General features: G+C 43.5%; 1 protein-coding gene across 1 annotated transcript in view; it reads left to right on the top strand.

The window, feature by feature from the left end:
• The window catches only part of T265_04677 (hypothetical protein), a gene marked incomplete at both ends in the record, with an annotated part of 30,571 nt that extends 10,393 nt beyond the window's left edge, over nucleotides 1–20,178 (top strand). Inside the window, 7 exons of the mRNA XM_009169468.1 lie at nucleotides 2,577–2,773; nucleotides 3,160–3,422; nucleotides 9,587–9,682; nucleotides 12,445–12,578; nucleotides 16,816–16,972; nucleotides 19,656–19,907; nucleotides 19,948–20,178. Coding sequence (XP_009167732.1) covers nucleotides 2,577–2,773; nucleotides 3,160–3,422; nucleotides 9,587–9,682; nucleotides 12,445–12,578; nucleotides 16,816–16,972; nucleotides 19,656–19,907; nucleotides 19,948–20,178 — 1,330 coding nt within the window. The remainder of the gene's footprint in view (nucleotides 1–2,576; nucleotides 2,774–3,159; nucleotides 3,423–9,586; nucleotides 9,683–12,444; nucleotides 12,579–16,815; nucleotides 16,973–19,655; nucleotides 19,908–19,947) is intronic.
• Nucleotides 20,179–21,361: the final 1,183 nt, after the last annotated feature.

The raw sequence follows: 21,361 nt of genomic DNA, 5'->3' as shown, positions 1-21,361 counted from the left end.
ACTGTTGATGATGGCCTGACCGTGCAAGTTATGGCTAGTGCTCTGTCACGTATCTGACGGCGACCATGAGGCGACTTTGCTGACGAGAAGTTTGTGAGCCAATCTCCAGGCCTGACCAACAGATTAACACTCACCGGACAAATGGACAACCACAGTGGAGCGAGCTTCTAATCGCACACAACTGTGGCTGATGGTATACCCTGCAGATCGGGAAGACATAAAGTTACTATGGGTTCTACGGCGTTTTGGTTTCAATTGTAAGCGACTTCGCTGTATTGTGGTTAAAAAATGTTGGCAGTGTTTCGCATTCTTGCATGAATATGCGCCTAGTAAGGTAAATTAAAAGAAAAAGTCACCAGGAATTCGTCAACACTGAACAGAGCATGATCTAAATTCGGAAGGCCTCACTGTAAGCTTTCGAACCTGGGCCCCGAGCAAGTTACTATGAGCTCTTTTTGGACGTTCATGAAATCGGTAATTACGTAACAACTAGGGGTTGGATAGCAAATACGGTATGAGGCCCAATAATTGAAATACACAAGAACGTGAGGAGCAAACAATGCGCTGGTAAAATTGGTGGGATTTATTTATATTTCCTGTTGTAAATTTCACCCTCCCACGATAAGAATATCATTTAATTCCCACTAAAACCGCTACAGAGGATTCGAAAAATACACCCATTATTATTTCAATTGGGTCTTTATAGAGTACACAACTGAATTCCGGGTGAATTTCTCGTTTGTGAATTCCCTCTTCCATGGAATAAATTTCGTCGAATTTCCTGAAGATGGAATCCAATTGGGATATAAGTTTGACGGAAACTCGTGGACTGCGCCTCCCTAATGATCCCAGATAGGAAGAGCGAAACCGGTGATTGGCTGACAAGATAGTCTCAATAATTTGACGGAACTCGTGGACTGCGCCTCCCTAATGATCCCAGATAGGAAGAGCGAAACCGGTGATTGGCTGACAAGATAGTCTCAATAACCTTATTAGTAGTGCATCCATTCACTACAGGGGGTGGTTAAACCTGAAATTGAGCTTTAATGTGCGAAAGTTAGGGCAACTAAAATGGAACCTTCACATCTCCACAAAACAACATAAACCCGGTTTAGAAAAAATTCTCTAGGCACGGTATGTTTCTACCTCACGCTTTCCCCAAGGATACGAAAGTCAAAGAACCGGAGAGCAAGTACTGTTTGGTTCCATAGATGACTGATTTACTGCATAAGAAGGAGCACCTTGTGCCTTATGCGGGTGATGCAGATGTATTAGTTGATTATCTAGGAATTATTTTATATTGGGGTATGGTGATCGCGAGTCAGATTTGCCGCCCAATGCTACTTGGACCGTCAGAAGCCCACGCATAGCAGAAGGACCACAGGCCATTTGCGGCTTAGCTGAATGTGGCGCTGCACTCAAGCACATGGAGAGAATGTGGAACAACTTTAATGCGATCGAAGGGTAAATGTGCCGAGGCCTTTTGCATGCCAAAACATGGTTTGACAATTCGCACCGGTACCCATAACCTACTTATCATCCGCAGCCTTTCGATCTCATTAGGTTTCAGCGCAATACCGCACCTTTTCCAGCATTACAGTATCCGGACGTTTCCCGTAACCGTCCAAACCACACCGTCAGCGCGGTAATGCTTAGTCAAGTGGTACTGCAGTACGTGAAAAATTAAACAACCTAAAGATGACTAATGGACCAGTCGGATCAGAGGAATAAAACTAATAAAAGTAGAATGTTATCCTATCACGCCACAAGGCAAAACGTAAACAGGCCAAACACGAGGGAGGAACTGTCGATCAGAAGGTAGTCAGTAATGCAACCAGATACAACCACAACAATACTCAGGTTTAAAATTAGCCAATCAAATTGCACGAAAGACACCTTGCAACGAAATTTACGCTGGAGCCAATAGGTACTGTTCAGAAACTGTATGAGTGTGGGTCGAAGAGGGGCTTACACACCCAAACGATGCTAACACAAATGATGACCAAACGCTTGCAACACAATCGTCAGGCTCGATGAACAAATCAACAACGAAGTTTATCCATCAGTTGTAGGTTCAGTGATCTTGTCTGCCTAAGGATGATAATATCACGTTAGTTCGTACTAGAAAAATTACAAGTGATTACACTAGCATGTGAATTGGTGAATCCTACTCAACAATGCACACCCACGCGTTGGACGAATTCGCACTAGGGAAACCCAGACCCGTGTGAATGGCTTGGTTAATCTGTGGTATTACGACGCATTGCTTCTCAAAGACTCACAAGCCGGTATGGATAGCCGTTTTAAAGGCCATTCCATCGAGTTCTGGATTCTCACAGGATCTAAAATGGAAGTTAAAACCCTTTAAGTTTACCTTAAGGCTGCCCTACTGGCGTAAATTCTGGTGTCTCAGATTTTGAACTCCATTTTTCAGCAGACCATATACAATTTTTCTGACGTTATGGACATATATATATATATATTTTGATCCTCTTCTCTATCCGACCGATTCCTCCTATCACACTACGAATTTTCTATTTCATATTGTTTCTCATATTGTGTTCCATCTTTCCAAGTGGTCAACCAATTCCCCACATCGAGTACACACCAGAAGAAATAGAAACTTGGGGCAAGATGTTTGACAAACTGACCGAGTTATATCCAACACACGCATGCCGCGAATACAATCATGTTTTTCCTCTGCTTGTGGAAAACTGTGGATACCGCCGGGACAACATTCCCCAACTTGATGTCGTCTCCGACTACTTGAAAAGTGAGTCGTATTTTTGAACGAAAAACGGTCACTTTAAGGAGCGTATTCCCATTAACTGCATCACATACACCCACAATTTCGTAAAAGTTCGCACTCCCAGTTTAAACAGCTGGACATTCTCTGGTGACCAGTGGCCAAATCTTTGTATCTCAATAGTAGCAGATAGCTACGTCAAATTTTCTGCATATCTGTTGTTTTTTGGTCGACAGCCTAAAACTGTCAGATTGATGTTCGTACTGATAGGTTGATCATTGCAGAATAATGTTCCGCTATTTGCATCATAGAATTGGCTTTAATCCATGATGATTCTAGCAACTTAGTTAGTATTAATTATATTAAACCATGTACTATTTCGTTACTCTGTTTTCCCTCTTTGTTACATGCAGGTTGCACTGGTTTTACTCTACGTCCAGTGGCTGGTCTCTTGTCGTCACGCGACTTCCTCGCAGGACTGGCTTTTCGCGTGTTTCATTCAACGCAGTACATCCGCCATTCTTCACTTCCCTTATACACTCCAGAGCCCGATGTGTGTCACGAATTAATGGGTCACGTTCCTTTGTTCGCCGACCAGGAATTTGCACAGTTCTCACAAGAAATAGGCCTTGCTTCACTGGGTGCTAGTGACGAAGATATTATAAAATTAGCGTCGGTAGGTTTAAATGTTGTCCAATGAGTGATCAGGGTTGCATACAAAAGTAGTCACACGATACACAAAGTGTCCAATCAAAATTCGTCGACTAAGTGATAGAAAAATTCAGGAATTTTTTTTGTTTGTTCTCTCAAATCTACTGCCGGTGACATTTCTTGGGCCAAATGGTAGGCGGGTTCCGCTTCATTCTGCAATTACTGCCATTCCATTTGTTAGTTTATCTTTTTTCACCTTCCGTTGTTGCCTTTGGTAGCACAAGAATTCTTAGGATCCACTAACGGGATGTTCTCTTAGAAATTCTAAATGGGCATACAACTGTACTGTAACCGGTGGGTTTTAGGTGTGTGCTAGATAATCTGTTTCCACTGAGCGCTGGCACAGCTTGCGTTTCTTCAAGGAAAAAACAAACCGACCTTCAAGCCTCTATCCTGAATAACAACTTCGGGATAATGGACAGCTATCCTACCTGTACGATTGGTCTTTTATTGGATCGTATGAGCGTGACCATTTATTCTTTTAAGGCTAATTAAGAGAAAGCTAAGTTAGGAAAAATATCTTACCATGACCTTGGGGGAGTAACTCTAAGCTTGTTCAAGAACGCTCTGAAATGGACTTCAGGAGGCTTGGTGGAATTAGAAATCTCACTGGTAGGACCATGCAACTCTCTTTCGAAAAAAAAACACTTTCACAGAGTAAAGAATGCCTTCTCAGGAGACATGCATCTTCGAGCACATCTTTTGTACACAGGCAGAAGAGAGGGCTCATGGTGGAGGTTTTTAACTTGCCAGTTCGATAAGTATCCGCAATCCAAAGACGCAAGCAGGTCGACCTATATTGTGTGCTTAAGTTTATTACTTGGTAAGCTAGTTGTCTTTGTGCCACCTTGCTAACTTTTGACGTGACTACGAAAGTAAACTGGATGTGAACTGCGTGTGGCACTTTGGATGTGTTCTTCTTTCTCTTAACGGACTAAGTCTTTCAGTTCTGGAGGCAGAAAGAGGCTCCTATTCGACTTCTTGAGATTGGGATTTTGTGGAAATAAGTCTGAGCCGAATGGCCTGCATGAGTGAGGTGTCACTTCTTGGTAAGTTTTCCTTTGGAAGACAGGAACCGCAAAGAGACAACGATTGTGAAGGCCTTATATAAAGCTGATTTGTACTCGACAAAGAGCTGACATTTCCACCTTTATCACAGAACTTATCTGGAGGATAAGATATTCGAAGCATCCGGGGTTTGCGACACTTCTTTGCTGTGGAATGTTTCATTACCAGGCTTGGCCTAATCGGCAGGACAGAACGGTTAGTCTTCGCAAACCATCTTTTTGAAGGTTGCTTACCTAATAATCTGTTGTTTTAAATTCGAAAGGGTGAAAATACTTTCTGCCTACATGCAGTGTGCCAAGTGGGTGGGAGCGCTTCAAAAGATTCCGCAAAACTGCCATTGCGGGATTTGCAAGAGGCACTACTTTATGTATGGAGTTTAGCTCATTTTATTTCCACCATTTGATTCTTGGTACATCTTCCATTATCATTCCCAAACCTCAAGATGAGGGCAGCGACGCTTGTGAGCTAATATCACCCAACTATTTCATCAACTATCGAGGTGTACTTGCACTCCGATGCCATCAGTAATCTACATTATGATAGCATTGATCATTTCCTTGCACCCCGAGTATCGCGCACTTATTGCGTGGTCCTAATCGATTGGCTTATTTCAGTGGTTACACCCGTATGCAGTAGATAGCTTGAATCGATCGTTCGACGACAGGGTTATCGAGGGCGAAGAGTGATTACTTCTGTCAACAGTATAAGCAGCACTATTTAATTTGAACGCTCCGGCTTTTTACAATGCCTTTTTCATAAAATGTTTGACACTTGGTATGATTCAAGCAATGTAAATGAAATATCTGTACTTAACAAATTTAGTGGGACTCTGATAAGCGAAAAAAGATGAAAACTTAAAATAGAATCCTGAATTCGGATTTGATTTAGAATATTCAGCCAGTGTTCGTGAGTAGCCGAGGGATCTGTTGGTTCTTTAATGAAGTCGCTTGGACCACTCAATTTATCGGCCACCGAAGGCACATCGATTCCAGCTACTACCTTTTCGGTTACCAGAAAATGAGAGGCCCTCGAAGATATAGTCAAGCATTGGGGACCACCGCATGATCGGTTAGTTTGAGTAGCCACTCGTCGAATGGGATAGCTTTGACGCCGAAGTCCGATTGACCACGTGACTGGGCCATGTCTGCCAGTGTCGTCAGCCATTGGTGAGTTGAGTCTCGGGGTCCTCATCCAGGAAGGCTGCAGTTGTCAATCCGACTGAGCTGAATGGTTTAGGTTTCTATACTTCTTTTCCATGTCATACACCGTCCACTGCTCGGTAACTTCTACTTGGCAAAAGGTTGGGCGAAAAGAGCTCTGCGTGGCATGGCATGCCATCCGATATTCCAACTAGTCAATGCTCCAGAGAAATCGGCGATCTGATGCTGGAAATTGTGGTATATTCCCTGCGCAGAGAGACCACTTTTCTTATTCATAAAGCAGTGTACAAGCTGCTCTTGACACGCTGTCTGAGTTTGGCAAATAACGAACTGATCTTCCGTGTTTGATAAGTAATTTCCTCTCCAGTTAGTCCATCGAAACTCGCAAAGCTTCCCTGATAAGCACATTTGTCTACCGCGTTGAATGGTTCATCTGAAAACATGATGTTTGAATTTGATCCCACCCAAACTTGCGGTGGCGTTTTGCACTTTGCAGGTATGGGGTACATTTCAAATCCTGCGACAGAATTACTTAGGCTATTAAAAGTGATTCGCATCTTTGAAGAATCCAAATTAAGGTGAGCCATTTGTCCACGTACTCAATGTCCATGAGCAAATGTCCCGGGACCTTTACGATCCCAAATTTTCCGAGGCAGGTAGAGGAGTTTTAAGCAGCAGACTAATAGCCAAAGTGAGGAGGAATGTCTCATATCGATGACGTGGTGAACCCAGGCGAGAACTCATATACTCGTATGCGCCTACAAAAACTGCTCACGGTGCCTTCGTGAGGGTCATAAGTTTAGAAGGAACACTTTTGATCGCCATATACCATCGAATTTTCTAAGATTGACAAGGTCAGAGCAACTTTCAGCTAAAAAAAATACGTCAGTGTGGAAAGTCTGGAAGTGTGGGTAAATATGCAGTCGATACACCCTTCGCCAGGGGGAAACCCAACTTGATTCATGTGAGCTTTTTTTCTCTGAAACAATCGATCGAACTGTGAGAAAAGTGTCGGAAAGTACTTTGGATGCAACGGCTGCCGGGCTAATGCTACAATAGTTTTTGCATGACATTCATGCACCGTTTGTGAAGACTAGAATCGATGTTGAGGCACTCACCCCAGTGGTATTGTGTCGGCTGACTACTCGCCAGGGTTTTATTTACTGCATTGAGGAGTTCAGGGAGCTAAACACCCGGGCAGGGTGTCTTGTCGCGTTACGGGAGTGATAACTCGCGCTGGTTTTTGTCGTTGACGGCGTGCTCGTATCAATGTTCAAACTTCTAGCCATTCAAGCCATTTGAGTTTTTCTGAAAATTGTGTTGAAGTAGGACCGATGAAGTGCTCCTTAAAGTACTCAGGCCATCGCTCAAGGTCAAGATTGTGCGAGTGAATTGTCGGCTCGTCCTTTTCGCATACTATTCTACTGCCTTATTCTGGTTGATGAATTGAATGAGCTGAAACAGAGCTATTGCTTACAGCGGAAGCCTTTTCGCTATCCTGGGTACTTGCCATTTTGCTGGATTCTTTCATTCTACAAACTCTTGATAATTCGGTGTTTGAGAAATCTGCGCGACCCATCATAGTCTCCAGTTGTCGATATACTTTATGTAGTGACAGTAAGATCTGCTGATTTCGACAATATTTAATTATCATTTGGTCCAGTCGGATGTTTTGGACAGAAAGATCTAAAAGGTGGAAACATAGCTTCTTTTAATCGTTTTCGTTTAGTCCCCAACCAGTCTTCATTATCAGTATGGCTGTGAGTTTCCAGTAGCATCCAGTCTCATAAGCTGGACACTTTTGTGCCATTAAAACTCGTTGAAATTGATGAATGGAGTTGCCCTGCATTGGCAAGCGTAATCCTGATTGAAAGCGATGTCATAACATCGCCCACACAATGACATGAAGGGAGTCGATTTGTGTAACTCCGAAAGGATGGCAATCTTTAAATCAGACTCCTTATCTGCAACTTATAGTCGCATGGTCCAAGTCCACGACTGTCTCGTATTTGGCGGCTTCCACATAACTCGATATGAACGTTTGAACCGGCCAGAATCGTAAAATAAGCAGCACGCAACTGGAGAATTCGCTGCCCATTATCCGTTCACTGAGCATCGACTCCAAACTGGCCGCCCAACTGTGACTCTTCCGGACTAAGTCGTCCAACTTGAGCATTCGTATCATCCGAAAGGATTACTATATCCGTCCATCTTGCCGACCGGAGCAGTCACGATAAACCTTGATAAAACTTGTCCTTCTCAATCTCATCAGCAGTCTGTCGGGGAGCACGCTGGTACGACAAACACCGTTTATCGCATCGATCCGCATTGAGCCGAACTACCAAATAGCGCAAAGAGGACATTTTTGCTGGGATCCTGTCCAGCAAAACACTTTCATCCTAGGAGCTAAGTGCAACTCCCATACCGTAGACATCAAGAGCCATCGCGTCAGAATTACCGTGCACCCGAGGAGCTAAACCTGAGCTTAACCTAAGTGGGTTGAGGTGCACCACCGAAATGGGGTCTCCTAAATGTGTTTCAAATCCAACATTTATCGACGGAAGAGGAAAGAAGTTTCAGCAAGAGATGGCTGTTGTACAGTCGACGCAGCGTACGAACATTGGAGGATGCATAGTGGATCAGATCTTCTGAGATTAGTGAGGGAATATTTGGGTTAATTTTGCTGGGCGGTAATTTAGCCACAGAAAAAAACCAGGGGACTAGCCGATAGATTTCCCGCCTTGCAACGTTCCGTGGGTAGGGAGGGGGATGAAGGAGAGCCGGTGAGCGAGGAGCTCCAAGCATAAGTAATGAGACTGGTTGTGATACCACACCTAGAACCTTTGACTCAAGCGTCTGACCCATAAGGCTTGGGGAAACTAAGGGGGTTTGCTCAGGAAAATTTCCAAAGTCTCCAACCACTAGGCAACGATTTTGAGATGTTTCTTGATGAACCCTTTGCGGAGCTAATACAAAACAATCTGACCCATTCTGTTGCAGGGTGTCCACGTGACCTAAGAATACATGAAGTGAGGCATCATTGCCTGACTCATAATGTGGCTGTACATAGCAGGTGCATTCTGAGCAGCAACAGGCTTTTCGGTTTTAAAAATATTTCGACCGTATTGCATAATGCGCCGGCGGTCATGGTCTACCGTTGGATGATCGGAAGGTGCAGTTTCTACGGCCAAACTTTCTGAATGAAAGCATCGCTGCATCCATACCGCCTGAAATAAACGAGTTACTTTCTTCACATTCTTAGTGAAATTTACCTCCAGAATGCCTCGTTATACAATTTCTCGCAGTTCGGGGACATACTGTTCTTCATTGGGCTGTCCCCGTTAATTTCCTGGCATGGCTCAACCTAAAGGAACTGTGGTCCAGCCAGTGAAGCCCGCATGATCATTGCAGCTCTGAAGCTTGACCACCACACGAGATAAGTAGCTTTAGTCCGGAAAACTTGAATAGTCCATCTTTCGCTACATTGAGTACACACTAAAAGGAGAAGAAAATTCGAATTTTCTCCCACATATTTCAATGCAAAAGGTGATATTATTTGCCCAGTTAGTATTGTAGCTGTGAACTCATTTGTGGAAGTGTTCTACCGTTTAGTGCACAAATATAGCCTTTTCAATAACTCTCTCAAGGGCCCTACGTCTTGATTTTCCTTATATATATACCGTGGGAATCTCAGGGGTGTGAATCTTCGCTATGGTGTTTTTTGGAAGACGTCATCAAACCTGCTAGCTCAACCTTCTTTGCATGGTCGGTCTTTCGAGCTTTGAGACCGCTCTGTTTCCTGACAGATTGTTTCCTTATTTCTAACTACTCTTATTTCACGGGTAGACTCACCGTAAAGTTTGCCTTACTGATTGGTGCGGTAATTGCGTTCTTGTTTTAGTGCTACTGGTTTACCGTGGAATTCGGAATATGTAAGGAGGCCGGAGGACTTCGAGCTTATGGTGCTGGGTTGCTAAGCTCCTATGGAGAACTGAAGGTATCTGATCCGTTTGAAGTTCATCCATGTTATGTGACCTTGATCGGTGCATTTCATTGTTATGCAGGAGATCAATCCTTATTCACGCGTCCCCTTTCCCATTGTTGCACCACCAAGAGATACTATGTTCATTTGAATGAAAATGTACCTCTCGGTGTAGATCACTTCACACAAGTGGACATTTTCCCCGTTTTTTAAGGGAAACGTTTCAGAAAGGCGTAACTCTTTCGCAGACAAAACACTGATTCCAGGTAACCGAAGTCCATCTAGGACTTCCCAGCACAGAACTGTGCTTTTTATTTTGCTGAACTCCACGCTATAATTTGGTTTCTCATAATCCCATAATTTCTAATTTAGTAGGCGAAATCCTGAGTTAACGAACATTGCGTACTGTCGCTTCCATTTGTAACGACGATCAGAGATAAAATCCTGTTTTCCAGCGAAGAGTTTTCGTCCTTCTTAAATTTCTGAAATGTCAGGCTCCACGAACAACAAATCGCCTGTGCGGCTTAATTATGCAGCAAGAAACTATGGAATTTCTTCTCTGTGAAATTCGGAAGTTATTTTACCGTCAGGAAACAAATTTTATCAACGCGATCACTGCAGAAGCATCTGGGAAGAAGCATTCAGCTGCTTTTGTTATCCATCCGTTTGGCTACAGGCAGTTGTGGGATTCCCGGAATGTGTTGTTGCCTCGCTGTTACTAGAAAAGTCTTTCCTGTGTACTGGTGCAGCTTCTCTACTTGGTTCATAAATGCGAGGCCACTTATTGTATTCCAACTGTGGCTAAGTGGGAATGCGATTCACTGACCATTAAGGAATGCGAGCCGCTAGGCCCACCAATCGCAGTGCTCACACATGTGATTTTAGACCACATAACTTAGCCAAGTCCAGCTTGTGCTATTTCTCCCAATTTTATTACTATGCAGGTATGGTCTTACTCATACCAATAGATCTATACTGTTGTTCACAGCTGAAACACTTGGGAATGTGCTATGTTCGTGATAGAAAAATGACGAGGATTGTACATTTCAAAGCCAAGGAAGCTATAACGGACCTTTTTCAATGGGTGAAAGGACGAAAAGTCCAGCAAATGCACGGTGAATCATCGCGATTGGTTTTACTTTGTTATTCTGTGGTTGTATCTGTGGTTACATCACAGATGCCTGTCCCCTGGATCTGTAGACTCTACATCAGAAGTAGAAGTGTGATCCTTCCAAACTAAACTAGGTTTATTCAATCGGATCTTGAGGATTGCTGTCGTCAATACGCCTTTTCTGTCCACTGCCCGGGATCCTTTTATCCAGAAGCCATTTTGAGGTACTCAATTATTTGAGCAGCTGTCAAGAAATAAACCTTAATCGTTCGGGTTTCATTATTGCCTGGACTGTACGGGAACTCATTTTGAAAGGGTTGGTGACTAGTCGAAACGGTTCCGTCCAGCAGAAAAACAGCCTCAACTTGGTCTGGCGTCTCAGTCGCAGGTAAAAGGAAGTCATCTGTGGTAATCGTTTTAAAGTCAAACTTCAGTCATTTGCAAGCAGTCTTCTTGAAACCGATCAGCCAGATATGCTGATTTAAAATAGAGTCCAGTTACACCCGAGAAGTCCAAAAAGGGCACCTTTTGCATCATTCTTCCATCCAAATTTGGTCTGGCTACATAATACATCCTGGATTCACAAGCCGCGTTAATAAGTACTTAGCCGATTCCCATTAAACGCAACGATGGGTTGTCGGTTCACGCTGAAAGCATGCTAGCACACTGTTTCGCTCGCCGTTGCGTAGCAGAAGACTTGAAAACAAGACAGCTGTCCAGGCAAATAGCAGAGCGTAGGCCTTTCCGGAAGTATGTCTCATTGGCATTGGATCAATTCGCCGAGCTTCGCAACTAGCTTACTTGACTGGTCTGTAACCAAAATCCCATCTTGACTAACAGCCGGACCGATGGTGGGTTACTCGGCTGATTGGACTCAATCAATCTTAACACTGCTTTTAAGATGCTGTGCTAAGCACTGATATGTCTACCGGGATCTGTTCAGCAAGATGCTGTGCTAAGCACTGATAGGTCTACCGGGATCTGTTCAGCGACAGCAGCCGTTGCTGAGACGCTTGCAATTCGATCACACAATCCAAGTTTGTGCAGTCAATCGGCCTTACGTGTAATGGAACTTCCATTATATGACCATGTGACCGACGTTTACAACAAACCAATATATCATGACATAAACAATGTTTAAGCTTTTACTCGCAAACTCTAATTTACCCCTATTTTGCTCATCTCTATTGTGTACTGAAGGTTTTATAAACTCATCATTTTTATTCGTATATTTGTGTGCTGTATTTACTAGTGATACACAACCCACTTTTCCTAAACTTAGCAACTATCAGCTTCATGCACAACTCGCTTGAGATGGTTCCACTAAAGGTTAACTTCTTCCGCACGGTCACTTTTGGAGAAGAGTCAGTCAAATCCACTAATCTAACACGTACAAGTGTAACGTTACAACTGCAAGCATTTATACACAATGCTACGCCTACGCTTATTAGACTAAGCCTGTAAAAATGCCAATATTACGAATAGCAATCACTTTTCCAAAGAACTTAAATAGAATTTAACAATGCCTTGCTCACTATGAATATCTCTTCTGTGATTTATGCATAACAATGAGTACCGTGATACACGCAGCCATTTGTGAAACCGCAGGTTTTTACTAACTTACTGGCGTCATTTGATGAAAATACAACACGGTTTTCTTCTGCAGTACTGCCTTTCGGATGAGCCTACACGCGTCCCATTTGAACCGACCGAAGCCGCCTCTCAGTCCTACCCGATCACCGAATATCAACCAAAGTATTTTGTGGCGGAGAATTTCGCAAGTGCAAAAGCAAAATTCAGGTTGGTGCAAAAACAGAAATTCTAAATTTGTAGTGATTGTACGCGAGTCGGTCACGCTTTGTTGTCTGAACCTCTGCTCATATTTTTGGAGGCTTTTTGTTGGCTCAGTTTATATGGATGGCTACTGATACACTTGATAACCTGGGCAAACTTTGTGTAAACAAATTTTTTGCAAGCTGAATTAGCAGCATCAGTTCGCAATAGATTAACTTCACACCGACCTGGTACTGCTCTACGACGCGTCAGTGATCGCACTAGATTGCTGACAAGACTTACGCAACAAAAATGGCTTGGTAGACAGATGGTCATCAACTTTGACGACATTACTCAGAGTTACAGTATGAAACAGGATAGTCAAGGACTTGGCCCATCTGATAATCCCGAAAGTGGATGAAGCTGGTCGTGAACTGCAGAAAAGTTTTCAGCAAACTTACGAGTGGTGTGTTCACTCAAGAAAGTTCAGGACTAATTTTGCTTTGTGATTAGTCTTTATTCACAAAAACCTTCTACGACTGTATAAGTCTGCGTACCACAAGAACCTGGTGCCTCAATGTTAACGGAACTGAATGAGGCTGGTAGAGTGACGCAGCATGTGCGTCACCGGTTTCCATCCTTTGCTAACTCTACGATTGTTTCCAGCTACATGCATTCCTTGTCTTTCGGTACCCAATGATGCTTGGAGCAAATTTTCTGGTCTGCAGTTGCGTTCACCTATTGCTTGCAGATCTCTGAGATTTTGAGTCACCCTCAGGACACTAGAAACAAGCCCAAGACGGTTGGTCCTCTGATCACCTGGTTCTTCGGATTAGTGCCGGACATCCTGACTGCTTGAAGTCTGTCGACCTGCGGGGATCGTTCTGTTGAGAACTAGTGTTATACGGGAACCCGGTGGAGGTTTCTAGAGGCTGGTCGTTTTGGGTCTATTTCGGAAGATTTTCAGAGGACAGCCACCCCCTTGAACTTATAAAATCCCGTGTTGCGTTCTGAAATGGAGCGAAATGCTAATAAGCCCACCTCAAACAAAGAAAGACAATCATCGCATCTTTAGCTCCAATCACTAACGGCCAGTTTTTAGGCGTAATTTCAAACAAGAAGACGACCGTTCGAATGAGGGTGGTGTGACTATGAAAAAATTCCTACCCCACCAAACCCAAAAAAACTGCAACCAAAAAGTTGCCCAGTTGGTTTCAAGCTACCGGATTATCCCGAAAACCCAAAAAAACTGAAACCAAAAAGTCGCCCAGTTGGTTTCAAGCTACCTGACTGACGATGAGTCGGGCACACCAATCACATCGCTCAAGCGTGAACACGTTCGCCTGTTCAGATGTGAAAATTCAGACCCATCCAACGTGTGTTGGTGGAGTAGTGGTTACACGCTCGCCTCGCATGTCAGATGTCAGGGGTTCAAATCCCGGCACGCTCATTGGATATGCACTGCTGATGAGATCCAATAAGAGCGAGACTCGAGTCCAGTGCTTCCCTTTGGTGTGAACTCACCGGAACAATTACTCCCGGACAGGAGGACGAGAATGGTGTGACTATGAACAGAATTTTAAATAAGTTCTGAGGAACGGGAAGTTTTCTGTTTCCTCAATACACTCAATGCCTCAAAGGACCCAGGAAAGTAAAAAGCCTGTTCAGTTGCTCTCACACAGCCAACTTGTACAGTACACACAATTTTAGAAAAGTGTGTATCTCGATTGATCTGATTGGACTGATCTGACAGCTAAATATTCTGAGGCGATCGGTGAGTATTTTGCTGACCAGTTACACCAATCTAAAAATTGGAAAGTTAGAGTCATGCCCAAAAACTACATTTCTAGTAAACTAAAGGATTCATCGTTAAGAAAAGCGATCTGTACATCGGTTGTGGTTATTCTCCCCAGTATCAACAAATGACATTCACCTCGTTACAAAATATCAACCTAAGCTAGGTTGTTGTGATTAAAGCGCAACTCACGAGGTCAATGAAAACTATGGGCATTTTGCTGTTGCGTCCGCCACTCTTACAGAGAACCTGAGCCCACATATTTTATCACAAGAACTCTTTCATGAATTCATTTGGTGTCACCTGAAATCCATCCATCATCTTTTTTTATAATGCTCTCTAATCAAGTTTGCTGCTCACAGCCTGTCTAGTGTTTCGACTGGACCACTGAGCCCTTAGAATGACTGTGCAGAGTCCTCACCAACCTCATGGGAGGTATTTAGGACAACCGTCCATTCGAACGATGCAAAAGGCAGTACATTCCGTTGTGATATGTCTGAAAAGGATGATGCCGGTGGAGTTACTTAGGTCCCTTCAAGACAGACTACCGTGATTCCCTTCCTTTTATCTCAGATCGTCGACTGTTCGATGTGAATTTCCGTCAACGTCAGGCGTAGTCTTCTGTCAACTTAAAGCTTAGGCATGAGTCTCAAATGACAGCTATCCATTTCTTTGTACGTCACAGATGTAGGGATAGAAGAACTTATTTCTAAGTATGACTCACTCTCTAGTCCCAATCTACGAAGGAACTAAGCTTCCACTTCGTCTACTTCCGATTTGGCATGGGCTTTAGGCACTTTCGCTGTGCTATGTGTAGTAAAAACCGTTCCTGGTACTTGTTTTCCTTTTTGCCATATCCGAAGAAATGCGTCCAATAGTTAATCACATGTCGGAAAGACCAAGGCAAGTTTAAAGCACAAAAGAAATTGTGCTGCACGCACAATGCGCATCTGTGTACGCTAATTGCGAGTTGAGAAGCAAAACAGCGAAACCAAGTGTTCCTGAACACGTGACCCTCACAACATGGTCGAATCTGATTACATGACCGGTGCCGATTAGATTCGCCGAGGCAGCGTTCTGGGAGGTTGACTCTCCTGACCTATTCTACTCCACAAGGCTGGACAGTTTGCTCCTTTGCCTTCTACTCAGTATCCGATTGTAATACAAAAAATGCTTTGGGCAAACAACCAGGTGACTACGTAAAATAAGTGGGGGAATATGCAGTTCAGGCAGACACTAGACTCAATTTTGCGTGCAGTTGCAGCTTAGCTTATTGATTGCAACGGTTCATTTGACCAGCAGTGAGTCTGCGATCAAAACTTTGCTTGGGATTTCAGTTTCATTTACTGCCCCGAGGACTAACCGAAGAGGACTATTTTCATTCTGGTCTGCTGCCTTTCATCGGTTTGGATACACCCTCCGCCATCCAATTATAATTATCTACCCATCATGTCGGACAAATTTCGAAATCAATGCTTTGTCGCACTTCTTGTATTGGGTTATGACTGAAAAATAATCCACTATCAGTCCGGTCTGACCATTTCAGTTTATTTTCTGCTCATTACCGAGATAGTGTAAAGTAAACTGCTTTCCTTCCTTTTTGAACCAAGTGATATGGAAGGACTCCTCGAAATCCGCAGACAGCCTGACAGAAAAGTTGTTGAAGTCACGGGCTGATTTTGCCAGCTTCAGGGGAATACGCCAACACCATGAGCACAAAACAAAGTGAAACTAGTGGTGAGCGGTCTGCGGATTTTGTGCAACTCACTTCTGTCACTTAATTTAAGATGGAAAAGCATTTGTTTCGTAGAATCGCGATGACAAACAACAGATCAACTTCCAGTAACTTCTTCTTGCGTATAGACTGTAAAACAAGTTCTTTTCCACTATCCGTCCAAGCTGTAAAAGACTTGAGTGGCGTTCCTAACTATTTCAGATAAACAGTAGTTTTTCTCTCACCTTCAGGACATCCATCCAGTGAGGTAAACTTATGATAGAAAACCGTGCATTCAACCTGAATGGGCATCATTAGTAGAGCATCGTGAAACGTCAGTGTGGCTCATGGTCTCCAATCCTTTCAAGCTGGGCCTTAATAACTATTCGAGCCACATCTGCAGCAAAATAATTTATGGGTACGTATGAAAATATAAGGAGTCAAGAAGTCAGGGCTCACTTCGGTTTTCATAAATTGAACATCCTATGGAGTGTAGCGGGCCGACGAAATCGACAAAAATGGCATACCGTACAGCGTACATTTAACAAAGGTTTACTACACACGTCTCATTTTTAAATGAGGTTGTGCTCTGTTTCTCAGATGGAGTGCGTTTTCTTCATTCTATTCAATATATTCGCTTGTCTCAGAATAATCTAATTTAGAGATAAAGAGGGACAATCCATGTATCAAATGGAATAGGATCTGATTACAACTTTTTGACTACTTAAAAATATGCTCAAAAATTTCACCTTCAGGAACTTTGCCCAATCAATCAAAAGACCGTTCTCCGTACGTTACGACCCGTACACCCAATCCGTTGAGGTGGTCAATTCTATTCAAAACGTTCAGAAAATTGTCAAGAATCTGCAGGCGGAGATCTCCGTCGTGCAGGAGGCATTAAGCAAACTGCAAGTGGATCGTTTTTGAAGCTCACCTCTCTCTCGATTTCTGCGAAATTAACACCAATTCTAATGTCCGATTAGGTTTTTCTTTATGATGTGATTTGACGTTGCTGATTTCATAATTTTGTAATCTCAGAACTTGCTTACTGTTAGCCAAACAGCAATTTGAATAAAACTTATAAAACCGTTTTTCTTTTATTTGTGCCTGTGCCGTTGGCAAATTCTACAGGTGTCTCTATTCGAATCCTGAGAGCTAGGAACCTTTTCACGCGGGGCACAAGACAATCTGCACAGAAAGTTTCAAAATTTAGTGTCCTGTACTACCTGTAGGCTTGCTGTGGCCGTAAGTTCAACTTTCTTGAATGAAATCAGATCAATTGTGGCCGAAACAGAGACTATAGTCAACGAAACACATTTGGTGGGCTTTGATTACTGAATATCTTTCATAACAGCTTGATCTTCTATCCGAGACAGCCGGACGACCAAACCACTATCACAAAGGTTGATAGAGCAAACGGGATGAGTCGTTAGTGAGTAGTTTGGTCGCAGCTGACGACATGGTGCGATGACTAATGAGACTGACGCACACGAAATCAACTGGGATTATTCGAGCCCATATGAACCACAGACGATTTCCTCCAAATTTTCCGTAGTTATCAGACTTAACGTGACTAAATGCAAGAGTACGAAGTTCTAATAGAGAGTAAACTACTTGAGATGTTGGCACACCTTGTCTTGTGTGACGTGAGCTGACGGAAAATTACTCGGACAATTTCCATGGAAAAGTCCAAAATTAACATACAGAGCAAAGGCTTTGTTTTCCGTTTGTTATATGAGCTTTGCAGCTAGGTTGAATTTCGTAGCCTGAGCAACTGAGTTGGTGCGCACTATAAAAGTTAAACACCAAATTCATATTAGGAATTCATATTAGTGGGAGAGACAAGGTAGCAAACTTCCATATCGAAACCTGCACGTTCAGTAATCTGAATTTCAAAAGTACTCCGTCCAACCAATCAGGTTTTCACGAATCATGCCGGTCTTGAAAGTGTTGCTCAAGGCTATACCTACTTTAAAAGTGGAAATGTATCTTAAGTGAAGTGCACGAATTCGTCAGTATCAGGCCATGCAGCTTTAGAAACTAATGATAGGCAACAGCTGTCAACGTAATCAATGCATCCAGTGACGTAAATACCGACTGAACCACAATCTCTCCATACTACCTGACGTATCTCAGTAGTCAAAAAAAACAAGCAACTGAAAAATACGAAATTATTTGCTCAAAAATAAAAAGTTTGTAGAGTAAGCAGCAACGTAAATATGTGGGAAGTTACTGTGTTACGTTCAGAAAAGTTACAAAAGTCTCCGCGACAGTAACAAATAGTTCGTCTCATCCCCGCACCTCCAGCAGAACGAAAGCACCCGACTCCCATCCCGGAAGGGACAACCGCACAGGTTCGTGTGACCACAACAGCAGAAAGTACTGGGTAACCTATCTGAGCCTTCACACGATAGCTTTTAGTGACAATCTTGGCACATCCATCATAGTTCACGTTTGGACATTCACCGTAATCGTGTGAACCTATCAAAGCCCTTATCCGTGAACGATTCACACGTTCGGTACATAAACGGGCTGCTTGAGTCGCAGTCAACCCGTTCTGATTGGTTCCCGCACTTCCTGATTCGGACCAGCCTCCAGCGATTGGTTTTCCACCAAGCCACGCTAGTCCAGAAGCCGCACTGATGCTCGCACCCGGTTCAACACTTGCATAATTGTCACATATATAACAACGTGTAGGTGTGCTTGGTGAGTGGTTGTTGTGTACTGAACCTGTCCAGCTGACTTGCAGGATACCGAACAACAACGAGCAGCATGCAGCGATTGCTATCACACTCAGCGCATACGGCGTCAAGTTGATCTCCTCTTCTGAGTGAACCATTCGGGGCTAAAACAGGGCAAGTGGAACAAATTATGATGATCTGATGACACGTATTGGACCAAATTCTTAAGGTGCTTGGAAAAGCTAAAACTAATCACACTGAATGAAATCTACCTGCATAGGAAACGCGATTTAATTAATCTAGCTAGACTATTAGAAGCTACTGAGATGGAACAAGTTTGGTACATAAGTAGGAATAAGACTACCAATAATGAGCAATGGCCTTTCGTCTAAGATGATGGTCATGATCGACGAAAGTGAATCTTCATGGGGTTCCTGTTTGACTGAATGTGCTACAAAGTAGACGCTTCATTTTTCACTAACATCAGTTCAAAAAGCAGCACTCTCTAAGTTTTAATCAACCTCGGGGGTATCTTGTGAATAAGTTATCGTCTTTGTTTTTTGTACGGTATTCAGAAATGTTTCCCCACATCCTCGGGTAATACAGCACTGAAGCATCAGAGTCAACAGTGATGTTACCATCTTTGGTGATGATGGTGGTCCTCGGGATAGCTTTGAAGGCAACCAGACAAAAGACCGCCCGGTCCAATCCACTGTGCACTCTCTCAAATATCTGGCTTTAAGATCTCTTGAGATCCGGGCGTTTGTCGATTTAGTCACAAGTCCTGCCAGTGTCAGGTAGATTACCGACAGGTTTAATGATGGACATACAGACCATGATGCTTCGTGATCGCAGTTACATGAGATCAGTACAATATTGCCTCGCCATAGAATCATTACACCAAAGATGCCTAGAGCTGGCGATCACACCAGCCGCCATTGTTCGCTAATATTGTCTCATCAAAGTTTAGGAATGTAAGGGCTCTGTGTACAGAAAAGGCTGATCGGACAGGAGCCCAAATTGAGTTAAAGAACAAACTTCGGCGCAGTGGATATCCAGCCAGCTTGATTAGGCATCAATTGCGGAGGGTGTTAGTACCGGTAGCGAAACCCAACAGGGAATGGATCGGGACAGCTGTTATTTCATATAAACCAGGAACATCGGAGGTAATTCGAAGAATTGTAAACACGGCTAACATAAGAGCAGCTTTCCAGAGGGCGAAAACTGGTGCAATTGAAGGATGGCCTCCCGACAAACAGAACCAGGGACTGTGTCAATATAACGAAGTGTAGTGACTGCAACAAGGTCTATATAGGACAGACGGCCAAGGAACTGCACATCAGATTCGGAGAGCCTAGTAGAAAAATAAACCGGCAGCCGAGAAACGCAGATGAATGTCAAGTGTTACTGAAAGACTCGGCTATTGCGGAACGCTAACTCGACACGAGACACAAAATATATTTAGAAAATGTTGAGGTTTTGAAGTGAGGACTACGGTTCACGTCACACAGACTGATCGCCGAGGCGGTAGAAATCGCCAAGCATCCCAGTGTTAACAGAATGGAAGGTGTGGAACTGGCAAGCGTGTGGAGGACGGTTCTGAATCAGTCGAGCTGACACGTGTTGGTGTGCGGTCATCGGAAGGAAGAGTGGCCATCATCTGAATTCCACTTGACCTCAGCCCCCCCCCNAGATTTTGACAACTTCACTAACCGACAGGAACCGTTAATTGACACTCAATACTGATCTTGTGTGATAATCTGAAAAGGACTGACTTACTGATTGGTTCCCCATCTGCCTTATAACCTGACCAATTTGGTGACCTGCTCACTTGGCCTGATGAAGCTTTTGTGTCAAAAGCAAAACGTCGCCCAAATAAAACCTACCGATTGTTTATCAAGTTCTTCTGGAACGAAGCACGACATGTGCTTTACAGCGACTTGACTGGCTTTTCCAGTTACGGATAATCCTACAGAAACCTGATGTCGGTGAACTTTTCTGGAAAGTTGTCCATCTTTCAGAAGTGCTATTGGAGATTAGTATGCATTTGTCGTCACTAGTGAACTGTGGAAGTGAAATGACGAATAACTGCAACTGTCTATCAAGTCTGTTAATAGCGCTCGAAGCATGAGGGAGTTCAATGCATGCCGTGCAGCCATTAGTAGGATCTGACAGCCAAAGAATTATGACTGATTTCCTACCTGAAACTTAACTTACTCGGTAAAACGCTTGTCTTCGGAGCAGCTAGAGGAAGAAAGAAGGAGAGCTGGAGAAAGCTTGACTGCCGTTCAGGAAAGGATTAGGCAGTAAACAGCAAGTAGAAAGGCACGAACATTCCCAATAGGCACGAAGGTCAAGTGGAAGGATCACCAGAATTCTGGAAGCAATGGACTGAGGTCACGGAAGCTAGGTAGTCGATAGCAAAGGCCGTTTGTCTTTACCGACCGCCGGGTGAACGTCTATACATTTCAAGATTGTCAGGGATTGAAAAGAGTGAATGGGACGCAGCTTTGTAAGTGGCATGATACACCCAAAGAGTGGCCGAGTAGACCCGCTCCCGAAGCCGACTTGACGGAGGCAAATGAAAATCGATGGCATGCGAACGACCTTTAAAGAAAGG

The sequence above is a fragment of the Opisthorchis viverrini genome, assembly GCF_000715545.1.
Source record: "Opisthorchis viverrini unplaced genomic scaffold opera_v5_80, whole genome shotgun sequence".
NCBI lineage: Eukaryota > Metazoa > Platyhelminthes > Trematoda > Opisthorchiida > Opisthorchiidae > Opisthorchis > Opisthorchis viverrini.
Note: the sequence above shows the minus strand (reverse complement) of the source record. Positions and strands in the feature narration are given on the sequence as shown.